This window comes from Mugil cephalus, chromosome 12, assembly GCF_022458985.1.
Source record: "Mugil cephalus isolate CIBA_MC_2020 chromosome 12, CIBA_Mcephalus_1.1, whole genome shotgun sequence".
Taxonomy (NCBI): domain Eukaryota; kingdom Metazoa; phylum Chordata; class Actinopteri; order Mugiliformes; family Mugilidae; genus Mugil; species Mugil cephalus.
This window is the reverse complement of record NC_061781.1, coordinates 9100336-9126300: the sequence shown is the minus strand read 5'-3', so window position 1 is coordinate 9126300 and position 25965 is coordinate 9100336. Positions and strand designations below refer to the sequence as shown.

Here is a 25965-nt window from a genome sequence, read left to right as displayed (position 1 = left end):
TCATGGTTTGTGTTCAAACAAGCTCCTTCATAACATTAAAGTGTTAGAAAGAGTAACACATCTTTATGTCAGAGGCGTTGTTGCCTTCAGAGGCCGGTCTGCTACTTTGGGAACAGCCTGTTGTATTACATTTATTAAGTGTGTCAATTGATATGCTGGTGGAGTGTGGTGCATATTCAATTCACTCTAAGAGCTATGTGTTTCAATTTCTGATTTGAGCCGTGAGCCCTAACATTCAAGCCACGCCGGCTGTCAGGATGGGCAGCAACAGACTTAATGTTGTTTAAAATCAATATCACACCCACGTCCCCCTCCCCAGTGTGCTCTTACATAACTGCCTTTCTTATTTTTCTCACAAACACACTGTTTTCACCGTCACAATTTTTCTCATTGTGCTGTAATGAAAAGAATAAAAATTATTCCTCGTTTTCTGGCAATCAGTGAATGACTCGGTACACACAGTTGTGTTGCAGGTACGGCAGGTGAAGGGCAGTGTTCAATAGCTCGAGTTACATTTACCCACCGGCCCTTAAAATGTTTGTTTGGAGTTTTGAACCGTTGACTGACTTGTTCCTTGGCTATTGAGTCAACGGTCAAGAACATTTGAACCCTTATGGAAACAATTTGTAGCGAGACTATTCCGATGATGGCTGCTGCCATGAGATCAGCCTGGTTTTCCTCTTGTGCCTCGCACGAGTCTACTACGACAGAACATCTGTGGCCCCTTAAACTCAGAGATGGGGCTATAATGCTGCTGCAAAAAGACCCCCCACATTATGTTGGCTTTGTTCGCCACCGCTCATTCACAGTAAACCAAACACAGCCAGCAGGATGCTGCCCCAGCGTGTGCTTTCAGATCGCATGCTGGTGTTCTGGAAGCAAACATCTAATGTGGTGTCTAACGTCACATGTTCTCTTGCACAGCCACAAAGTCGAGAAGACAAAGGCGTGCCATTCCGCCTCTGTACCTTACACACAAAACAGGTGGAATAAAGGCTCAGCAGGTGTAATTACAATACATTTGACTGCTGCTGTGCTCGAGATATGTTTTTTTTTTTCCACTTTGTACCTTGGGTATATTATTAACAAAGTTTATTGGATGTGGAAATGTAAAAATGGCAGTAACATGATTAACAGCTTTTACCTCATAGTTGGTTAAAAGGATATATACATACATATCAATTTAAATCATAACATTCTAGCCCGCTAGTGTGTGAAAGACGAGGAAATCACACAGATTCTGAAGTTTCATCATGTGGCAACAATGAATGCCTCCACAAAACGACACAGTAGTTTTTCCTATTACTTATTAGATATTTCTGCCTGGACCAAAATTATGGATTGTAACTGTTACATATCAGTCCCTACGAGCTGTCTCCCATATCTTTTGGCTTATTTGCACACCAGTCAGAGTGTCCTCCCCGTTATCTGAGGGAGATGAAGGAAGATACACCTCCAACTATCACAACTCCCAGACTATCCATTAGTTTTCCGTCCATTCCAATAAGTCTCCCGGAGGACTGGAATCCAGGGTGTCTGCACATCTCTAATAGACTCTGTGATAACAGCTACCTTGGTTGCACAGTGGGCTGATGGTTTTGTTTGGATCCCAGATAAAGACAGGGCAGAGACTTGTGTTCTGTGTTTTGGCTGAGGTGACTGTGAAGGTGTCAGTGTACGGCAGGCTATACATCAGCTTTATGGAGTATATAGAGTGGCTTTTCAATTTCACATTTGACAGCATACTGGTGTTTTCTTTGTTTTTTTCTTTTTTCTTTTGCCCTAGAAGAAAACTAACTACTTTAAACTTTTGCTGAGCAGACAGGAGAGAAAAAAAATTGCTTTCTAGCACTCACGATAAAATTAACAAAGTTTGGATGAGCAGCAGTAGGGGTCCCATAAACTGTAATTTTGTCCAGTCATTATTTATTTGACCTCCCACAGATAACCATAAAACGAGGGAGCATCTGATTAATAACTGGGGGACACGGGGAACAAAAATGACAGATGGCGGAGAGGTGAGGTATTTAGCCTCTGCAGGTTACACTCTGCAGGCCACCTGACTTGGGTAATCACTACTTATGTCAGGGGAACTATCTTGGCTTCTCACAGATCAGATGCTCCTCTCAGCACTGGGGCTATTTTATGGTTTATTAAAGGAAAAAAGACTCATGCAACTTTGTACCATAAAACCCCTACACATATATATACAGAGAAGCTTTCAAAAACATTTTCCTGAAGCAAAAACATTTGGTACAAAGTACAATGACGATGAACTTGATGAGGCGATCAATGCAGGGGCATTCAGTCTTCTGATCCTGATTTCCCTTATTGAAAATCAAACCCCCCCTAACCTCTTCATATCACCTTAAACAAATCACAACTTGAAGTCCTGAAGAGAAACTAATGATAATAAAAGACAAGAATCCTCCTTATGTGCACTTTTCATCTAACCACGGTACATAGTCTGAAAGATAGAGACAAAGACGGCAATTAGTGTGCATGCAGGTTCAAGTGCTCCCTCAGTATATGTCAGAACACTTACTTACATAAATTATTCAGTGCACTTAAGGCTTCTGCAGTTGAGTTACAGTAAATAACCAGATGCTGTAAAGACTGAATGCTGCGCATTTATAGAGCAGTGTTGAACAAATAGACCTAATGAGCGGAGCTTGCTCGCATCTTCAGTATTACCAGACAACTTCGAGTGGACCATATTTGCCTAATGTAGTGTAAAAAGTAAGCCTGTACCATTGATATGGTTTTGATATATTTGATCCCTCCCGAAACAGTTCCTACATACACTTGAACTTCAGCATTAGTGCCCAAACATGAGGAAAACTAATAAGAATTCATCCGATACATCTCTCCTTCTTCGGAGGAAAAAGTGGGAAACTAGTAGTCTGCCAGTGTCCAGAAACGTTTGACTGGAAGAAAGTTGACCATCTGTCTGAATGCTGAGGTCTTACTTCAACTTCCAGACAGATGGCCTTAGATTCCTCAGATTATCTTCAAGCACTCTCTGATGTGCAGAATTCAGTGACGGCAGCTGCCCTGTCCCTCAGACCATCGCAAACTATAACATTTCCACCAACTTCTTCTCCTCAAGCTACCTTTGATCTGCAGGTCTGCTGTTGCTGGCGGCAGACAACTCTATATTTGACTCATCTGTCAGAGGCAACTTTTTCCATAAGTGCCAACACCCTTCACTTATGTTTGGTGGAATTGTAGGAAGGCTCTAATGACAACAAAACTGCCGTCTCTCCACGCAAGTAAAACTGACAGACACAACACTTCGACACTGACGGCTGAGAGCAGCATTCATTTTGTTTACGTGTGTGTGTTTAGTTTGTTTATTGGCCATCTGTGCACAGCAGAAAAATCGTTGTAAACGCTGCACTGACATATTATTGCCTGATAAAACTGTCTTATCAAAGAGTTGTATATTTGCACATACAGCAGGCATGGAGCAAAAAAAAAGTTTATAGACTATAATTATTTGTAGGCTTCGTGAGATTAATGTTGGTGTATCCTAAGATATCCTAGATGACTTCGTTTTTATAAAATTTAAAAATGCAATTGTTGTTTACTTCGCAATGCATTCTGGGTAGTCACGTCAGACGGTCCCTCTGCTGAGTTCGGTCGGTTCGCCAGTAGCAAAGTTTGACTCTCAGACGTATACAACATTCAGAAATCAGACTTTTCAGTTTGATTCCAAATACTATTGGTTTGAAACAGAAATACTCAAAACAATTATCAAAACGAAGACCAGAGTAGACGTGATAAGGCAAGAGCGGGGCAAACCCAATGGTGTCGCATGGAGAACAGAGAGGGAGAGCATTTTTTTTTTTTTTTTTGTCAGCTGCTGCGAGGTAAGCCCGAGCATCCAGCAATCGTTGAATGATTAAACACACTCCATAGTGGTGCAACGGATCGCCGCCGGTCTGTGACCTGTATCATTCTAGCTACTAGCTTGCCAGCGTCCGCTATCTACGGTTGGGAACGCAGGTAATCCAATAATAAAAGTGGTTAAAGCGCGCGTCAAACACGCTAATCAATCGATAGTCGTGGCTAGCGGAGAAGCAGAAGATCTCAATGGGGTTCTGATTGATCAATAGTTTTCTGATCTGCAGCAGATCAGAAAACCACTGGGGGACACCCCAGTATTCTGACAGGGCTGGAAACGGTGACTTAGCTAGGACAAAAACCGCAATGCATTGTGGACTTAGGGGGCAATTGGAAAGGTTGTGCATGCTGCACTTGTGTTTTGTTGTTGTCCTTTTAGCTTATTAACATCAATAACATTAGCAATATAAAATGGTGCAAAGAGTCTGAAGGAGCCGCTCTTCTCTTCAGCTCAGACAAAAAAACCCCAGCTGTGTTCAACCATATTTCACTTTTCAACGGTATTTAGAGTCAGATTTATAAATGGAGTATCAATGTAAACAAACAATCTTTGACCCTGAAAATGGCGCTTGTGACCCACAGTGCATTGCGCGGTCAGATCAGAGATTAGCATCCACCACTGTCGTGTATTTTATAGCCCACATTATGAGGATACAACAGATGAAACTTTGATGCAACCAAGACGTTTTATGGGATATGGTGGATGCATTGTGTCTGTGTCCTTGTTGCCATTTGACTTGAAATTACATACATAAGCAACACAATGTGGTATTGTAGAATCTTCTTCTGAACAGCAGGGGCAAAAAACTCTTCTCCCTATTGTGACCATTTTATGTCATCACTTCCAAAGTGCACTGCACACGTAAGGTAATGGCATCCTCATAGGTAAAAATATACCGTAGACATTGAGGGTTTTTAAAGCAGTGCCAATATGCTATGTGTTTGTAACAATACATTTTAGTATAAGATACCAATTATTAAGGCCTACAAGTCATTATAGTCTGGGTTCCCTTTCAATAAGCACTGATTTGTGTCTCTGGCTATAGTACCTCCACAGTTCGCTCCTTTCGAGCTCACTTTTTGCTTCCACCAACTGCAGCGTGTTCTTTCTGCTGTTTTGGTTCTTTGGCAGGTTGTGTGCAGCGAGCATCAAAGCTTCTCCCAGAAAAAGAAGCTGCCTGCTACAGATGGAAACACATTGAGTTGATAAGACAGGCTGATAAGTATGGCGAGCGTGAACCAAACGGTGGAGCTATGGGCCATAAAACGAAAGCTATCCGTTAAAGAGGTTCAAAAACATCTCTCCGTGTTAAAAAGGCTACCACACATAAACATCTCGTGATTAAATATTTTTAATAAAGGCAAACCATTCAGTGAACGTTAGGTCTGTTTAAACGTAGACCTGGCAACAGGACACTTGAACAAACAGAGCAGCACTTCAGGAATTGCTGTTCAATCAGAGAGCATCTCAGGGAAAGCCTCTTGGGTGTTTCTGCAATAAACACTTAAATGAGGGTAAGGGAGATGCTGAACCATAAATACAAATATGTCAAGGCGCCACTGAAACCCTTGTAATAAATATTTCTTCATAGCACCAAATACACTAATCAGCCACAACGTTAAATCCACTGACAGAAGAAGTAAATAACATTGACCATCTTGTGACAATTCAGTGTTCTGCTGGGAAACTTTTTGGACCTGGCATTCATGTGGATGTTTCTTAGACATGTACCACCCACCTAGACCTAGACCAGACACCTCATAGCAATAACACTCCTTGATGGCAGGAGCCATCCCCAGTAGGATGCAGCCTGACACAGGCACACACACAAAAAAGAGATTCTGTTTTTATATAAGTTTTAATATTTACAGCAGTCTTTTGACACTGAATGTTCAAATATTCCTTTCCACATATCCCCATAAGTGAAAGCATAAAAGTTGCCATGGAGGCACTGTTGGATTTAACTATTTTTCCTCCCAGAATAATCAGAAGATATTTCAGCTATATGGCGGATGCAATTGCCACATTTATCTCTGTCCTGCCGGGGCCTTGGTCACCTGCATTATCAAAACACCAGGGTCTTTCCTCAGGTTGTTGCCTGTAGATATGGCCATTAGTTCTGCTCCTGTGCTTACAGGAGAGAAATCCCAGGTCAGCGGAAGGCAGTGAGACAGAGAAGTGAATGACATCCTATCCAATTACTTGTCACCTCTACACAGGCTGGTGCGGGGACTTGAGAAGACCACATGAGACAAGCAATTACACAGAAAAAGATTCTGATCACTGCAGAGGTATAGCACACCTCCACCCCCCCCCCCCCCCCCCCACCCCCCCCCACCCAACGCCACACACGCACACCCATTACTTTTCATGTCGTAAAGAGATGCCAAATGAAATACTGTGGCATTTGTAAGTGCAAACACATTGATTGTCAGCGCAGTCACACAAGGGGTTTTCCCGCCTAAAATCAAAGTGCGATTGATGCGTACAGATGAGATCGTGGGGGAAATACAATATCTGCTTTGCAGATGGACTACCAGGTCTCTCAAGGCTAGTTAACAGAACAGCCGAACATTGATTTTTTGTAAACCCTGTCTAGATTTGACCATGAGCGTATTTTTAGTGAGACAGCATGAAACGTCACAATTAGTATTAGAGAAAAAAAAAAAAAAAGATGTCACTAGAATTGGATTTATTGTTGAAAAACTACTTTTCCGCTGTACTGTGCTGTCACGGTACTACACATAACTGAATATTATCTGAAAGTCTGTTATACCAAGGAAACCAATTTAAAATGTGTGTAGGGAAAAGACAAGACAAGGAAAAAAACAGTCTAAAATTCTCAGTTTAACAATATTTTTCAACAACTTGATAGTGCAGCCATATCTAGTGGTGCCACTATGACCACATTTCTCAGCAAGGATCAGGAATTCCTACAAGCAACAGGCAAATCTCCAACAACAAGATCAGCTCCCACGTTGACCAGCTCAGTCGTTATATTTAGTCAATAGGCTACCAGAAGTAAAGTCAAGGATCTTTATCACAAAGACGTGGAAACCCAGGGAAATAATGTTCATGTCTGCTGTTTTTAAATTATTCATCCACCCAACCCTGTCTTGTTTGTTTCCTTGACTTAAAAGAACGAAGCCCATGTTTTCAGCAGCAGCCATTTGAAACTCTCTGACAGCCCGCTGCTGGCAGGTTATATAAACGGAGTAAAACCAAAGACAAATGTGACTAAAGCTGTGACCTGGAAAAATGTGTGGCGGAGAAGAAAATAAGAAATGCAAACTTACTCTTCATCTGTGCATATGCAGTCGCAGGTACGGCTGCTGAGCTTCCACCGAGCAAAGTTTTCACATCAGTCGAATGTGCACTTATGATTGACAAGGTTCAGCGCTGCAGTATGGCTGCAAACCTGCGGGTTTGGCGTGAATTTATGAAAAGGTAAAAAAACTATATTAGTTTTACCATAGTCTGTTAACTTTAAGTGTGGTTATGCCATATTTACTTATTGCCTGTAACTGACATTGGGCAAAGTCAATTTTCTTTCCAATTTCTTTCAAGTCTCCTCTCATTCTAATGTCACAAAATTTGAGAAAAGACCATTGTTTCATTATTACCTTTCCATTGATCAAAAGGAGTTCTTGTTTGTCTCGTCTTGTTTTCGCCATGGTGTTCATTTCTCTGCCAAAACAGGCAAGTGGGCATCAGCAACTCATTTACATTGGTTTGAGACTTACACCGATCAGGTATAACATTATGACCACCTCCCTGATATTGTGTAGGTCTCCCTTTTGCGTCCATCTTGGGATTCATCAGAGAATGGACGTGGGCCTTCTGAGGGTGTCATGTCGTCTCTGGCAACAGGATGTTGCCATTGGGTTGAGGGGAGGGACCTCTGTGGATAATTCCACAGATACTTGATCAGCATGATCACAAACTTCACAATGCATTCATTTATTGAGCTTTTATGTAAATAAATGATTGATATTCAAGCAGAAAGGTCGGACTTCCCACAGAATTCGGAGCCTTGTGCTGTTCTTTGTGTTTTTTTGAGTATAATAAGGGACCTTTAAACACCTCTGGTGAAATAAAAAAAGATAAATAAATAAAAACCTCTGAAAGCCTTCATGTTGTACTGTGTGTGTGCCTCTCTGTGCTGCGTTGAGAAGTTGCTATTAGGATATGACTTTGTTCTTGTTCAGTGTTCTGATGTTTGATTATGTTCTCTGATGTGGTTGGAATGCGCCGTGCTGTAATGCTGTCTGCAGTTGTCATGATTTCACATAAATATGGACCAAAAAGAAATAGAAAGCGAGCTCATGAGGAAGGGCACTGAGAGGGCATTGCTTCATTATAAATGTAACTCGTGTGGGTTCACCTTATGACGTTGTTTGCTGCCCAATTTCTATGGCTCCTTACTCCGTTGCGTGATGTCAAAAAGTCACGCTAATAGTTGCGATTGATTATTCATTTAGAAGTCTTCGCGCTTGTTTTGAACTAATCCTCGTAGTTTACAGCGGCATTGATTTGAGATCAATTGGAGAGGAGCAGCTTGTAGTTTCTGTGTTATGGTTCATCCACGCATATTTCTTTTTGCAGCCACGTGTACTTGAGTCAGTCAGTTTGTTTATTTGCCTTTTCAACAGTCAGATTTTCATTAATTGCAGGAAACGATACTTCTCTGGCTGACTTGAAGTTTGCATTGCCGAGTTTTGATTTGGTCCAAATGGGGATTGCATCTCTCAATGGGCAGAACATGTGTTAGTGTTGTCTGGTCTTTACTGCTGGCCGTTCATTTAGCACTACTCCTCAGCCGTTCTGTAGGGCTGACACTGATTCTGTGGACTTGAATACTAAATTACAACTAAAGCCTTCTCGAGGGCATGTGTGTAGCATTGCAGTCCCAAGGTAAGAAGTTCATTATATTGGGATTTTGAAGTTTTTTTTTTTGATGCTTTGCCTGAGGATAATGCATGCTGCACCGAGTATCTCCTCCAAAATCCAAAAAAAAAAAGAAAACAAATTTCACAATGCATTCATTTATTGAGCTTTTATGTAAATAAATGATTGATATTCAAGCAGAAAGGTCGGACTTCCCACAGAAGCTGCTCATTTTATATCATCACAAAAAAGCTTAGTCTCATCTTCTGGCTGATGAGTGTTTTTGTCATATCATTTACCTGGTGATGATTTTTTGGCTCACATCTCATAAATTTCCCTTCCACCTGCTCCGTAAACACTCGGTGAGAACGAGCTGATTCAGGCGTTCTGGAGATGGATTGACTGCCTGATGGTAATCTGATGAATTTCTGCATACATGAATGCTGTAATTGAGGATGCACCTCGCTGCTCATAAATTACCGTTGATGGAAGTGTGGCATGGGGGATGGCTCTGTGCATAATTAGGCTCGGTGGCACAGGTATCATTTAATTAAAAAGTGTCGCGACAAAGGACACACGTGTCCAAACAGTGGAGCTCAACTCGGGGAGAGAAGCTGAAGATGGATGGGGAGTGGGCCCAGCAGATGTTTGTGAGGAGATGCACAAGTAGCTGCTGCAGCGTAGAAAGAAAACCATTATGTGTGAATGTGTTACTGTGGTAATTTACTAACTGCAAGTCATGTTGACACAGGCGATGTTGCTGTTGTGTCCAGAACTGATGAAACTTTTACTGTATACTACTATGAGCTGAATTGGATTTGTGGAACAAAGCAGAAGATGGTCGGAAAGTTTTGTGGGACATAACAGGCACATTCTTTATTTTAACCAACAATTAAAGATGTGGTGGCAATACTTTGTGTCGCACATGGAAAGCTTGAATCGGTATCCACAAACCCACAACTTTTTTGTTTGTTTGTTTTTTTTTTTACTGACCTGACTCAGTGGTGCTTGTACTAAACCAAATTAAAGGGATCAGGGAGATTCAACGGTGGCGAGCGCGGTTCTCTTTATGGAGCACTACTCGATGTTTACTGCTCTTTTATTTGCTGCCGCTTTGCCTCCATCTGTCTGCTTCAGAGCCACTGTGGAGATTGCTTTTGTTGTGCTCCTCGCCATTATCGTACAGCTTTACTATCATTTGTCCAACTTAAGTTTTCAGCTAAACACCGCTGAAAGAGCGAACGCGTGCGCAGTCATGCTACGCTGAACAAGTTTAATTCCTGTCTTTCCCTGTGTCGTGGCGTAATCTGCTGTGCCTCTCGCCCCTCATTCGCATTCAGTTTGCAGGGGGAAAATTGAATGGTAAATATAGCAGGATCCCCGTGGTTGCCGGGCCGCCCCCCCCCCTCAGAGGTATAAGCAAGGTGGCAAAGAGCAACAGGAATGATGGAGCTGTGGGCGACTGGGTACTCCAGAGGGGCTGACAGATGCTGATGCTGACAGATCGAGAGAGTGATTATTCGGAGCTTAGGAGATGAACTGGTGCTTGTGCGAGCCGGCTCCCCCTGCAGCAGAATCACTCCCAATCACACCTCCATAAATCACGCACTCATATCCTGGCACAGTTTGGAAGCGGCGCTGTTGAGCAAAGGTGGCCGTGCTGATGAAAGAGTGCTTATCATGAAAGAGTGCCAGTGACCACAGGGGCTGTGTACCCAAGAAGGACATGTGCTGTGTTGACACTGAGGGTTTTTAAGCTCAGATGTGAATTACTGATCCTACTGTATCCTTTTTTTTTGTGTGTGTGGAGATTTTCATGTCACAGTCGCTCTGTGTGTATGTGCGGGTTTGACTCCGGCTCGGGACTTTCTGGGTGGAGCTTGCATGTTCTCCTTTTGTCTGCGTGGGTTTTCCCCGTTCCTCCGACCTCCAAAGACATGCTTGTTAGGTTAATTGGTGATTTGAAATTGCCCAAAGGTGTGAGTGTGTCCAGGATGTACCCCACCTCTTGGTTGTTGGACAGACTCCAACAACCCCAGGGACCCTAGTGAGGATAAGCGGTAGTAGAAGATGAGTTGAGATGAGATTTTCATGTCTATATTTAGGGTGTTGCCCTTATATAATATCTGGGATCTCTTCAGCTTTGTAGCACCGTGCCAAGGAGCAATTTTGAAAGGGCAACACTTCTCAAAACGAGTGTTCAGAAACTGAACAATATGCTTGTCCCTAAGTGAAGAGCCACTTTTGTCATTGCCTACAACTGGCACAAGAGGTTGTGTCATTATTACTACATGATAATTTTTCGTTGCGGCGTGCATTTACTTTTCAGTTTTGTTTAATGCTGCTAATTCCAAGGTTAAATCCTAGGTAGCCTAAGTACATTAAATATTAAAATATCCAACCAAATTTTGCCCTCTGCTTAAGGAGGCTAATGTGAGTTAGTATTTTATTTATTTTTTCTTTCAGCCATGCCTATGATCTGCAAACAAGAAAAGGAGGAACAATCAATAAAACCAGGGTCTTGTCTGTTACTTGTTGGTTTACTGCGGTCAGGGCTGCTCTCATAGACAGTGCTACCCACAGCAGGATTCCATTAGCAGAAGTGGCTGTGTAACACAACCAACTGCAGCCCCTCCCCGGGGGAATCCCCCCCACTCCACCCTAAATCATTCCACCGTGACTCCAATCAGTTCAGTCTTCCTCTCTTCGCGTTGCCGTGTGCTGCTCTCCATGTTAATAGCGGCAAAAGCCTATAAACGACAATTAAAAGATTCGCACTGCAACACTGAGAAATTACTGTTTAAATAGTTCACTGTAAGTCATATATTTTGCACCATACACCAATACTCAATGCACTGGTGTAGGAAGAGAGATTCATATATTTATGTATCTGGACACTGGTACAAGTTTTGTTATTTCAGGCGTTTACCAAAACACGTAAAGGTTTTGGTAAAGATAATCAATTTTGGCTTAAAGTGTAGACTCTCTGCTGTAATGTGAGGGTATTTACATCCAAATTGGGGTAAGGGTTTAGAAATTAAAGCTCTTTAATATGTAGCTGCCTCTTTTTCAAGGGATTGGCCCATGATTTACATGGGATCACAGGATCCTTCCCATGGTGAAGAAAAACCCCATCACAATATCTAGCCAGGAAGTAGGTGTATCAGTATCTAAGTCTACAACAGTGGGTTCATCACCAGGTGCAAACCTTTAACCAGCCTCAAAAATAGAAAGGCTGATGATCCAAAAATGTGGTGGATGCAATGTGATGTTATGGGCATGCAAGGCTTCCAACAACACTGGGTCACTAGTGTTTATTGATGACATGACAGAAGACGGAAGCAACCAGATGAATTCTGAAGTGTATAGGGATATATTTTCTACTTAAATTCAGCCAAATGCAGCAAAGTTTATTGTACAGTGCTTCACAGTAAAAAGAAAAAAGCAACCCAGGAGTTTTTAAGGCTAAGAAATGTAATACTCTGCATTGTCTGAGTCGGTTACCACGCATTTCACTTGCTTAAGACAAAATTTAAGGCAGAAAGACCCGCAAGGCCTGGCAAATGATCACAAAGGAAGAAACCCAGAGTTTTGTAATGGGTCCATGGGTCCACTATAAAAGTAGTTGCTATTCCTTAACGTTTCATAGGATATTTTTGTTTAACTTCTTGAATTATATCTCAAAGTCTGCTCTTAGTCGTTTCAAATCCATGCAGAGCCCAAATCATGAAGGTTGTGTTGCTGTCCAAATATCTCTGGGCCTAACTGTATGCATGGTAATCTTACCTTGAAAAAAATACTATACTGAAGAAAAAAAAAACAACAACTATCGGGCATACAATACATTCATAAACATGTTTTCAAGGCCTTTTCAGTGTGTACCCCCAAACAACACGCTGTATATTGAACTGTAATGATGTCAGTGATTTTCACAAAGGAAGATGGTCACGCTCTTGATCTTGATTTTGCAAATTGCAACTCTTAACATGCAAATAAAGATCCTGCTCTGTAGGTTAATTTGCATGATGAGTTTCAATTTGCATGTTCTCTCTGCTTCCAACCCAGTGGCAAAATCATCTTTACAGCAGAAAGATCTAGTTAATTAAAGCATTAAAATATGATAATTCTAAATTCTTATCCTCTTTGAGTTCAGTCATCACTGTGATGTTTTCAGTAGCATATGCTATACCAGCTTTTATTTCAATGTGAGTATAAAAAATCACAATAATGATATTAGTTCTACAGTAAGTCTCATTAACTCAAGGCAAGGAAACCCAATGATGTGCTTCGGTGAACTGTGAAAAAACTAAGGCAGTTGAAAATATACCCTCCTGAAGCATGGAAAGGAAGCAACTGCTTCTGAGCGGCTTTGACTTGTTGATTGTTGGCCAGGAAATAAAGTGTTAATAAGAGATTCCTCTGGCACAAGAAAGGCATAAATCAGTTTGAGTGGGTTGTCGTTCGAAAGCAATTTAGGAAGCAGTAGGATCTCATTATTACATCAATTTAATTCCAATTAGAAGAAATGGATCAAATTATCTTTTTCATAGTATGTGGCAAAATAACTGGAGGAGGAGTGAACGTGACTGACGTAGATATCCCCACTATATCAGCAAATTGATCTCCTTTCCTTCTCATTTTCATTTATTCCTTCGAGGATGAGGGCAAGGTCGAAAAAATCAGCCTTCTTTGCTTCTCACAAATTTATTTTAGCTATATACATAAACATACATACATATTTCATTTATGTATATTATATTTTATATATATTTTTATATTTTTTATTAGCTTTATATATATATATATGAGAGAGAGAGAGATAGGGGTGTAACGATTCCTCCACTGCATCGATGAATCGATTTATTTTCCTACTATATAACTACATCGATCTGTGCTCGGCAAGTTGGCTGTCTGGACGACATACATCGATCTAAAAGTATCGACTTAAAAGGTAATCAATCGATTGTATCCATACTAGGAAATGACGCATTGGATTAAGCACGTCAGAGGATCCGCTTGGAGTATTTACTTGAGAAACACTGGACAAACAAAATTTACAAATTAGTTTTATATACCGAAAACACCGTTATACAAATATGCGTTAGCTTTCGGCTAACGTCAATGGCATAATTAATCTGTATGCTAATGCTAACATTCGCCTTCACGTCTCCTCGCCTCCCCCCTCGCCCCACCAGTGACACACAGCGACCTGAGCAAAAAGACAACAAGGATTATTTAACGTGCAGCGTCGGTCACCAGACCATCATGTGATATTGTCAACAGACCAGCGTGTACTGAGAATGTCAGCGCTCAAAAGAGGAGATAATAAACAGATACGGACATGTGGTGTTAAACTTCTGGGCCATAATAACCTCGTTCTTTATTGATGAACCGAGCGTCGTCCAGCGGATCGAGACACTTCACGAAGTTTAAAAAGTGACGGTAACCGGTAGATTTAGAACCACAAAGAGTAGATAGTGAGCAAGATAGATATCTGTTGGCGACCCGCCACTCCTAAATGAATGTAGTCGAAACACTAAGTATGTATTTATTTAATCGATTTGAAGTCATTGAATCGTTTTTGATCGTATCGTTCGAAATGAACGATTCATGAATTGAATCGAATCTCGTTAAAACGAATCGTTACACCCCTAACAGATAGAGTCTGAGTCTGATCTATTATCTATTATCATCCATTATCAAAAAGAATCAAAATCCACTTCCATCCATCCAAAAACATTACAACAACCAAGGAAAGCTCTGTGCTTTCATGTCCAAGTTATTCTTATTAATAGGCTGAAAGAAGAAAACAAAATACTATGTCATCTACAGTATGTTTATGATGGTGGCGTTGCAATTTCCACCTCTACTTGTTTATTATATTTTGACACCGTGGCTGCGAAATGTTGGTAGTTCTTATCTTTGCAGAGACGGGGACTTTGGTCAGCTTGAATTTATTTTAGCAGTATATTTTAAGCTACAGTTCAAAGCCGATGGAAGTTTTCACGGCAGCAAAAAGGTATGAGCAATTTAGTTCTCTCTCTGGCCACAAAGCACTTCTGCTTCCCACTATTTGGCGGAAGTGTAAAATGACTTACAGTGGCTGTGGTTTAGTTGCACAGTCTTTTATGTTCCCAAGCAACATGTTCCAAGTGCGGGTCACTTTTATGCAGCAGAAATCTGATGCATCAACAACTCAGGCATGGTGGCGTGTACCTAAAGAAAAAAAAAAAAAAAGCTTTCATGAGTGGTATTTGCACTTTTGTGTGTATTGTTTTGCCTGCAAACGTATTGTACCTGTAAACTGAGCTTATGATGTCTAGTGTATGTTTCAGAATTTGTATTGTTATATGTCACTGGGGAAAAATGTATGTATGAGAAAAGTGACTGACCACTTCCTCTGGCTTTGAACTTCTTGTTTATTTTCTCAGGCATCGTCTGAATCAACTGTCAGATCTTCTGAGACGTGAAATTTAACCAAGCACGTGTTTCTCAGCTGACCTTTTTGAGCCGTGATGTTGGTAGCAGTTCGTAAAGATGTCAGCATTCTCAGGCATTCTTAGGTTTTTTGCCCTGTACGTTGAGTGTTAATAAAGTTGTCGAAGGCACCACCACATTGTAATCTCTTCTCCTTTGCAGACGAAAATTCCTCCACTGCTTAATCTTGTTTCAGGACTGGAGTAGGGTTGTATTGTAAAATTCTTTCCAGCAGTGGTTTATTGATTCACACAAAGCAAATTCCAGTGTGTGAGAGTCAACTCTTACAATATGACAGAAGCCTTTGGTTGGTTCAAGTTTTTATATATATATATATATATATATATGTGTGTGTGTGTGTGTCTATATATATATACAGTATGTGTGTGTATATATATATGTGTATGTATATGTATGTATGTATATATATATATATACAGTATGTGTGTGTATATATATATGTGTATGTATATGTATGTATGTATATATATATGTATATATGTATATGTATATGTATATATGTATATATAGGACTTTGACAATGTGTCTGTCCAGACATTTAACAGGGATAACTGCCTGCCATACCTTAGATAGTCTCAAATATTGATCAGTTTTAACCGGGAACCTAAAGTAAATCTAGTCTGGTGTGACCAAGAAACTGACCTTGTATTATTTCATATAGACGTCTGCCAGTGCCGTGATTACTTTGTGTTCCTTTGTTCCACAGTTCATGAATAAAGCAATCATGGAGGTTAAATGAATGGCCTTGAATCGTGCTTGATTGCAAGCTGCCAGATAGCTTCAATTTAAATATTTTTTCTTTCTTCTTCCTAAAACTCTTGTTCTTAATAAAATCACTCTCTCCATGTGTCTTCCCTTTGTTGCAGGCCAGTGGGGTCAGTGTGTCGGGGAGGAGTGTGGTTCTGGCGGGGTCCAGACCAGGACGGTATGGTGCGTGCACACGGAGGGCTGGACCACCCACCACTCGCACTGCCAGCGCACGGAAAAGCCGGAGAACCAGAAGCAGTGCTTCAAGGTCTGCGACTGGCACCAGGATCTGTTCGTGTGGGAGGTGTCCGACTGGGGGGGCTGCGTCCTTGTCTCCTTCTTTTCCAACGAGCTGAAGCTGAGGACAGCTGAGTGCATTACGGCACAGCATGGAATCCAGAGGCGCAAAGTCCACTGTGTGCGCACTTCGAATCGAACCGCGGTCACCTCGAGGATATGTGAGTTCTTTTCCCAGAAACCACCTGTGGAGCAGGCCTGCCTCATCCCCTGCCCCCAGGACTGCGTGGTTTCAGACTACACGCCTTGGTCGAGTTGCAGCAAAACCTGCGGCGCTGGCCTGCAGCATCGGACTCGACATGTCCTGGCCACGCCGATGTACGGAGGGGCAGATTGCCCCAACCTAACTGAGACCAGGACTTGCTCCAGCCCTCTTAACTGCCATTCTGGGGAGGGCGAGTACCAGTATAGCCTTAAAGTCGGGGCCTGGAGTGAGTGCCGTCTGCCCCATCACAAGGATGCCCTGTTAAGTGGGAGGACCACAGTGGATTTCAGCACCAGCTCCGGCGAGAACAATACAGTCACGTTGCACACGCTGCCTTCTCACCAGCACTCCCATCACAAACACCATCACCACGCTCATGCGCACAACAAGCACCCCATGTCATGGGAACTGGAAGTGGGCTACCAGACGCGGCATGTCCGCTGCACAAGAAGCGATGGCAAGAATGCTATGCTGAGGTAAGCCTGCGACACGTTGCTCTTTTAATACAACATAATACAATAAAATGTTTAGATTGTCTTCAGAACCGGCGCACAACAATAATAAACGTGATCTTTCAATTTTCACTCAGCAAGAATGTCAAAAACCGTTCCATTGCTTTCAAGTACATCCTTGGCATGAGACGCTAGGCTAGTGTTCCTCCTTCGGATTTTTGTAGATATTTTTCGTGTAATTGTCCTCCAGTTTCTGAAATCGGCTCGCCAGGCTGTACAATTCTGTCAGTTGCAAGATTGGTTTTTCGCTCATGTACCATCCTTCTTAAATCCCCCCACTGGATTTCATTGCGCTGTACTTCAAATCTGGACTTTGACTGGGTCAATATGTATTTCGTCTTTCGTTTTGAGCCGCTCCCCGGCGAATTTGCGAGTGTGCTTAGGATCGCCACTTTGTTGAAACGTTCGTCTTCAGCGTTTGAACAGATGGCGTTACATTGTTGGATTAGTCTGTTTAATTTAGGGGGTTCTTAGAGGCCTTATTTATTTATATGCCGGTATTTATTCTTTGAAACGAACCATCTGCTCTCGGGCAAAAATTTGCCTGACAAACTGTCGTTAGAAATCCACACCAGTCATTTTTGCCGCGATATAACTATTTATTTTAAACAGAGATCTTTTTAAATCCCTTGCCAATCGCATAGACCTTTTTTTTTTTTTTTCTTTTGAAGGTCTCAGAGAGCTTGTTAGAGCTTGGCACGATGACACCACACACTTCACTTTTAGCTCTTGGACAAGCAAAGGATGACAGGGGGTTTAAATACGCCCTGTTACTCTCTGATTCTTATTTTATTAAGGATCTGATGACATGATGAGTGCGATATGCGAAATATGTTAATAATATCACTGTTTAAATGATGAAAATGATCGCCAAATGTCAAGTTTATGCGCCATTTGCTTGACAGTATTACCTTTTATGCGTGTAGGCACTGTTTCAAAAAGGGTCAAACTTTGCTTGTCCACTTTGCAAAAGTCAATAATATAGTGCAACCGAGGTGGTAGTGTGAGAGCAGCTGGTTGTCCTACATTAATCTTTTCCTGACGGTGGGGGGGTGAGTGCGGGTGTCTGCCAGGTGAAATATTCCAAACGCTGTTGATTGTTGTTATCTTCCACGCGTGTTTTTCGTGCTAACAGAGGGAAGCGATCAATGGTCATCTGCCTCAATGTTCCCAGTGGGACGTTTTCTTCACGCGGGGGCACATTCAGCAAAATAAAAGGCCCCTTTTTTTTTATCGACGCTGGTTATTTATTCAATTATGAGTAGATTATGTGAGAGCTGCCATCTCACCGTTATGTTGGCGAGGAGGTGAGGCATTATTGTGTTAAATGTCAAGTGCTGTTCTCCTCCCGTCCCCGCTGTTGGAGCTAACAGTGGTATTTGGATTTGATAAGAATGGATTTTTCCGCGCACACACAAAGCGAGCGCGCACAAACCCGCACGTACGGCCAGAAACAACATTTCATTCTGCTCTTTCCCTTCAAGGAGAGACGGCACCGTTGCATTTCCAATACGCCGTATCAAATAAATCCTGTTATACTATGTTCCAAGTGTAAAGTGATGCCATTTCTGTAGTTGGCTGTTTAAATCTGTTATTGACTGCTTTTTATGAACGATAACATCATGGGATGCTAATCGTCCGCTGCGTCAAATCCATTTAACATGTGCGGACCAGATGAGTGCAGGAATGAGTCAAGCGTCAGATTTCGGGACTTGATGTGACAATGATTAGTTTGTCCCCTACTGTTTTGGACAAAGGGGCTCAAAAGCTGCAATTTTGTTAAGCATTTCACACTCACACCCCGGACCGTTCCGGCTTTATGGCTCGAGTGCGAAGGGACCATTTACTGTACGGCGCCTCATTAGCGCGGGCCTTTACTAAGGAGGAGGACCGGAGCTGTTCAGCGTTCAATTCCCACATGAATTCTGCCTCATTCCGCTTTCCTTACAGCCTAATTACAAAGTAAAATTCCAAAATGAGCGTCACATCTTAATAACGTCACTAATTACATTGGCCAAATTAAACAATGGAGGCCGTAATTACATGACTAATGCACTCATTTCGTATTTTTAAGTGGGCACATCAGGCCTGTGTAGCAGGTTGATTTCATGTCCAGGGACCTGTCTTGTTAGGATGAATGGCAGCTTTGAATACTGCCACGCACAAGAGGAAGCAGCAAAGGTCATTTGTTCTTAAGGAAATCGATATAAGCGCGAGTAGGTTCTCTAAGCAGATGCTACCTCATCTGTTAGCTCTCATTTTTTTTTTTTTTTTTTTACTCAATAAAATCTGTCCTCTAATCTCTTTAAATCCCAGCTACACCTGCCGTCTGTCATAACTCGTGCTTTGTGGGCAACCGCGCTCCGCTCCAGATCCTGCCGCGGATACGCATCGCGACGGAAAGTTTCTTTGATGTGTCAGTAATGTCATCTTCTTCAATCTGCAGCCTCTGCGCCAAGGACGGCTCCCCCCTGACCTCCCGGGCGTGCGTGATGCCCAAAGACTGCGAGACGTCCGACTGGTCGCCGTGGAGCCCCTGTTCCAAGACCTGCCGGTCGGCCGACCTGTCTCCGGGTTACCGCCTCCGGTCACGGGTCATGACGCACGTGCCGGTCGGGGGCGGGAAACGATGTCCTGCCCTTGAGGAAAAGGAAGCTTGCAACATCATAGGAGATTTGCTTCCGAACTGCCCCAGGTAATTCTTCGGAGCATAGGACGGAGAATAGTAAATATCATCCATTTTTAAGTTGCAAACCGCAGGCGGTGTACTGATGCACATGTTTATGCAAACAATGTCAAACTCTAAAAAAAACAAAACAACAATTCATTATTTTTAGCCTCAATACTTAACAGAGAAAGCTTGAAGCTGCGAATATTTATGATTTCACCAGTGCATCACATATTCACTTGGCATCAGTTCAGTTAGCTTGTGGCAGCATCAGTAGCCTGACGTGCTGCTGGGAGTTCTCCACAGACACAACAGACGTGTCGCTGATAAGAAACAGGCTTTGACTGAGCATTGTTGTCTTATGTGCATCTGAGTAAAGATAGGCTTCGGCTAACATGACATGCACCAGACACCGAAGTCGACGGGGAATTACGCTCCCTGCTGGTAGATTTTTGTCTCTCCGGATCCACATGGAGGGCCTGAGAGCAGAGGTTTGCGTGATGAGTAAAAATTCATCACGGAAATCAAGCGTTTGGTAAGTTACTACAGGCTGTTGTTCTGTGAAACTCCTCAAATGTTATTGGTTTCTGCATCGCTGCGTTTTTTTATTGTCGAGAGCAAACATTTGCTTTGACATTTTGAAATCAAAATAATCACACCCCCCCCCCCCCTCCTCCTCCTGACACGCTGTGACAGGGACCGCTCTGTCTAATTTGTCCCTCGCTAAGAGTGACTTTTGGAAAATCAATCGCCGCCGCCGTGCGTGCCGTGAGCGCACCGCCGCAGCTTTGTTTTTTGTGAAAGCGCGCAAACATGTTTCCCGTGAGTGCTTCGCAGGGCAGAGAGAGCGACTCCATTTAACCCCATCGATTTGCATGTGCGCCGCCAGGTACGCGTGGAGAACCACGGACTGGGGCGACTGTCACGTCCTGCCTTTGCTGAGCCAGCAGCACCGGCGGCTGGCCAACGTCAGCGTCCTGTGCGGAGGGGGGATCCACGTCAGGAAGACCTACTGCGTTCAAGTCCCCGATGACGCAGCGCCGCATCACAGGAAGGAGGGTGAGAAAAAAAAGCAAAAAAACCAACTTCCTCACGGTTGACCCGCGGCTCGCTGGGAGCGCGCAATGACTCGAGAGACGCGCCGCAATAGATTCCGAGTGAGCTCGGCGGTGTGGTTTAAATTATTGAGGTGGCTGTTAGGAGAAGACGAACGCGGTTTTGCGGATGCACAAAACAACATAAGCACCCTGTGGCGCCGCTGATAAAACTTGATCAAAGTGCAAGCAGACAATGCCATCATTCTAATCAAAGTGGTTCTTTGAGCCGCAATACACTGTAGCAACAGGAGGCGAAAAGCGAATGCGAAAGCTCATTTTACCTCTAAAGGATTAATGTTTTTCATTCCAAGACCCGAGAGCAACTCACTTTTTTGGTTTTGGTTCCGTGGCTGCATTTTACACTTCAGTTCATATCAAATTCTTGCTAAAATTCTGAAAGCAGCAAAACTGGTTGCACTCTCGCTGACCCTCGTACTCTTGCATACACCATACGGTAAAAAAAAAAAAAAAAAAGCTTTTATATTAATAGCGCTGCCATCAAATAATAAACCTGGGAGACGTCCATTTTCAGGGAGCGCACTTGTGTGCCTTTGTATTGGGCTGCGGTGCTGTGAATATTGACAAGTCAAAAAAAAAAAAAAGTCTATAGCCGTGCATGCAGCCCCAGGCAGCGCAGACACTCACGGCTGAAAAGGACCGAGCAAGTTACCGAAGGACGAATTAGTCTTGATGAGAGCAGCGCAGTGTCTCCGCCGGTGTCACTGCGCTCGTGTGTGCGCGGCTGAATGGGAAGCTGTATGAATGGCTTTGTACTTGTGCCACTAATAAGTGCTTTATTAAGGGACGCACCACTGGCCGCAGAGAATGGGCCCAAACTTTTGGCGCACTCGGATCCTTATTTTAAGAAAAGAAACAAAAAAAAAACGAGTCTGTTCTTGCTGAAGGCTGATCAGACTGCATGTCACAGAAAAGCATAATTGGGCGAGATGCTGTGCCCCACAGTCAACCCTCCCCAACATCCCTCCTTTCTCAGAGCAGCAGCTGTCATCAGTGAGTGTGAATTGATGAATGACAGGAAAACTGTAAAAAGCTTTAGATAAAGTAGTAACACTCTCAAAAGAAAAAAAAAGATATTTTCTTCTATTTTTTTTTTTTTTTTGGTTCTATAAACATACCATGGAGTGTGGAAGTAATTTTTTTTTTAAGAAACAGGGGTAGATGTGCCGCGGCCATTAGCAACAACCTTGGCACAAGATTTCTGAATATTTCAATACAACTGAAAAGTACACAAAATGCCTTAGCTGGCTACTGAACTAAAGTTACCTGTGAATAAATACAAGCATTCACTCATTCACTCATTCATTCATCCATTATCTGTTACCGTGCTGTCACACCCTAAACAGGTCACCAGCCTGTCATAAGACAAACGACCAGTCACACTCGCATGCACAGCTACGGTCAGTTTAGACTCACCAATTAACCTGACCCAACCAGTCAAGTTAACTGAATGAATACTATAATAATTCATAATAATGTGAAGCAATGTTGCAGCAAAACTTTAACCCTTTCACATTCGGTTTGAGTCGTACGTGGGGCAGCAGTAGCTTTTTCACCCGATCAGAGCTCTGTACACGAGTTGTTTTTGAGAAAATGCTGTTTGCGATATGCAATTTTCTTCTGATTTCATTGATAAAAGTCATTACATGATCCACCCAACACACACGCCGACACAACCAGCACATTTTTCCAAACCAAAAGAAATTCAGGCGAACCCAGCGACTTCTTATTTTTTAACTGTGCGCCAACTTTGATTGCTCAATAACAATACCACTTAGAGCGATTCTGACTTTTGTGATAGAAACTTCAGAGCCTTGGCTTTCAAAAGAGACCAAGACCAGGCATGAGTTCCAACAATCAATTTACTTTGGCTGTGTCCTAAATTCACTTTTCAGTTTTCACTGCGAGTCTAATATTGACAGCTATATTATTAACACCGAGAGGAAGCCTGCGTTTCGCATCGCTTTAAACAGTATAGTTACACTGTATAAATGAAACCAAGCTAGCCAAAGTAGAGGATTGAAGTTAAAGCGCTTTGATGTTACTGCAGTTTGTCAAAAGGAGATAGAACCGCATCTTGTGATGTGTGTTAGGGAGGCAGTGATAACAGGCAGACTGAGGCTGGTGTGCAGATAGTAGCTGTGCTGCCTCGCTGTTCACTGAGGCATTATGAGATCATAGCTGCTGAGACAAGTGGGACACGCAGGCGTCAGAGTTGACTTACCATAGACTGGTAACTGAGCCGCGTGTACAGTAAGAGGATGTTGTCCTTTAGTAGATTTTGGTTGAGACTGTAACTTGTCTGAATCCAAAACCGATCAGAAACAAATCCAAAGCTTTTATTGTTATTCTTTGTGTAACCAACTGTCCTGTTTTTGAAAAGAATCTGGCAAATAAAAAATAGTTAAATAATAAATTTAGTATGCTTCCCATATATTTCTCAATTAAGTTAATTGAAAATCATTCATCCCTATTTGTTTCCCATGGCTTATAGTGATACTGTGAAAATACATACCGTAAATGCCCTTCATGGTATTGAAGAAACCAATATATCATGAGTGGGAGCTTGTCTCTGTAAGTAGAAAAATGGAAAGTTGCCACTAAATGACTTTGTCAGTTGTGCCAGCGGTTGAGAAATGAGGGATATTAAAGTAATTATGTTAATCATTATGTTGGATGTTGCAAAACAAATAGCGTCATATATTGTATCTATGCTATGTACAATGGGTAATGTAACATAATGAAGTGATGATCATTAATTCGATGGTTCAGCTCTTGTGAATTCGGTCTCTAATGCGACGTCTCTGGAGACCTCTCCTGGGCCTAATCAGCTTAGCTGGTTGGGATACCTTTGTGATTGCACAATATGCTTATTTGCGGCTCTTAACTAGGCCTCGAGGAGGGCATTAGCTGCTGCGCTTTGATTGTTCTCCGCTCGGCGCCGCGCTCATGCTCAACCTGATGCAAAGCAAATAAACTCCCAACTTCTAAAACAGCCATGAATAAATGATTGAGTCTATTCATGTCTGTTTTCTCAACGTATACCAGCAAAGACAATGCGGTGAATCTGTCCGTCGCGGAGGCACCCGGGGTTTCTGAACTCTGTGATGCTGTGGTATTTTATGGAATCTCTATTAAACAAAGTGAGAGACCCTGGATTATAAATCACTACGAGGACCAAAAAATAGACAAAAAGAACGGAGCACATGCATACTAAGTATTCCATTTATCTTTTTAATTAAACACAGTGGGTAGTTTTTAATAGCTGTCAACTCTAAAACTCTCTTTTGCAAATTGCAAACCTTCCTGCCCAATAAACACCGCCATTTGTCAAACAATAAAATACTGAATTTGCCTCCATCCATATTTCCTTATATTGCCTACTCGAGTGGGGCGGCTTGAATTTTTTTTTAGCTGAGATGTCCTGACAGCTGCTGCGGGAAGCCCCTTTAACGCACCAGGTGCGTTCGGGAGAAACGCTCGAAGATCAGAAGCGCATTTGGACGGTGAACGGCCGAGCGCAGAATGTCAATGAAGGCGCCTCTTTGAACCAATGGGCGCGAGGGACAAAGATCAATGCCGCCAATGTAATGTTTGCCTCCACCAGCTCCACCTCCAGCGGCTTTAGCTAATGTAAACGGACGCGGCCACGTAACGCGGAGAGCGGCGCGATTCGCTCCCGTCGGACGTGCGCCGCGGCAATTCAATTGACAAACGCGGAGAAATGCAATTTAGGGAACAAAGCAGAGAGATCTGCGCCGCACTTTATCAGTGCGTTTAAGCAAGCATCTCATTTTTACAAAGGAGATCAAACACCATGCAAATTAGTTTTACTAAGAAGACAAAATGCACGGTGGACATTTAGTGTGTTTCTCTGTGGGCTCTCATTTAAATGGAAATTTGCCTCTCAATGATGTGTGGAGTTACATCAAAATGGAATATTAGATTGAATAAATCTTCGTGTTGCGGACAGGCAAAAAAAAAAAAAAAAACAACAAAAAAACCCCTCTTACTCTGTGAGAGAGACTTATGTCAGAGCCTATTACAGGTGGCTGAGCCGGCTGTGATCTTCAAATGATGTCAGCCATGCTTAGCAGTGAATTGGTTCCCGCATTTTGATGTAATATCTCCATGTTCGGCTCCTGTTTACTTCCTTAGCTGGTCTCCGCTCCCCGTTTAATAATCTCCAGAGTTAGACATGAGATTTTTCTTCTGGTCCTTCCATCTTTTTTTTATTTATTTATTTTTTATTCCACAATGAGCTTCCGCCTAAACGTAGCTCGCTTTGCGCCACAGTGAAGGAAACCCAAAAGTCGCCGTCTTTTCGCCAACAAAGTGCCATACTGTCCTCGAGATCGCAGCCAAATTACACGCGGGCTTCTCAATCTGACGCCGGCGACGCCTCCTCGCCTCCTTCGCCCTCTCCTCCACGTCGTCTAGCACACATCTCCGTCTGGGCTCCGATTTCCAAACATATTACTTGGCAGCCGCCGCGCTCACGCGCTCACTCCGCGGCTGCCCCGTGTGTGTCCTGAGTTGAGCCCGGTTTATCCTTGCTTGTGTCTCTCTCGTTTGTTCAGTGTCCAGGCCTGTGAGCGCCAGGCTGTGCGACGGTGAAGAGCCTCCCTCGGCTGTGCGGCAGTGCTCCGTTCCCTGCCAGCGCCGCTGCTCCCTGTCCCAGTGGTCACCCTGGGGCGCCTGCCTGCACGACAACTGTGAAGAACCGCAGGGGAAGAAAGGTATGCTGAAGTAAACCGGGCATAAAAATGAGAATAAAAAACAAATAGATTGCTGAAGCACGTGCGCGTTTGTTGACGGTGTTATGCCGTTGTGTATGACCTCTTAGCAACAGTGCCTCCTGACGCACAAAGACCACTCTAAATTATTGCAAAGTCGAGGTGTAAATACACTCATGTCCAGAGTGCAAGGAATGTGGTTGACTTTTCAGGAATCCGTCCATGTTGCTGTGCGTTTTGATTTTTTTTTTTTCAATTATCGTGTGCCACGTCAGAGAAATGCCTCAGAGTTGCCCTGTAGGTGGTGGGGTGTGGAGTTCAGTGTTTCTCTGGTCAGGTTTAAGCTACAATTTAGTATTTACACGGTGCCTACAGACGGTTGTAAAGGTTCCT

At 42.8% G+C, this 25965-nt stretch overlaps 1 protein-coding gene across 3 annotated transcripts in view; it reads left to right on the top strand.

Annotated features, from left to right (window-relative positions):
- The window catches only part of thsd7ba (thrombospondin, type I, domain containing 7Ba), a 164407-nt gene that overhangs the window by 50784 nt on the left and 87658 nt on the right, over positions 1–25965 (top strand). For all 3 annotated transcript variants that reach the window (XM_047601770.1, XM_047601769.1, XM_047601771.1), the window contains exons 4-7: positions 16159–17017; positions 19500–19748; positions 20611–20780; positions 25417–25575. In XM_047601770.1, coding sequence (XP_047457726.1) covers positions 16159–17017; positions 19500–19748; positions 20611–20780; positions 25417–25575 — 1437 coding nt within the window. The remainder of the gene's footprint in view (positions 1–16158; positions 17018–19499; positions 19749–20610; positions 20781–25416; positions 25576–25965) is intronic.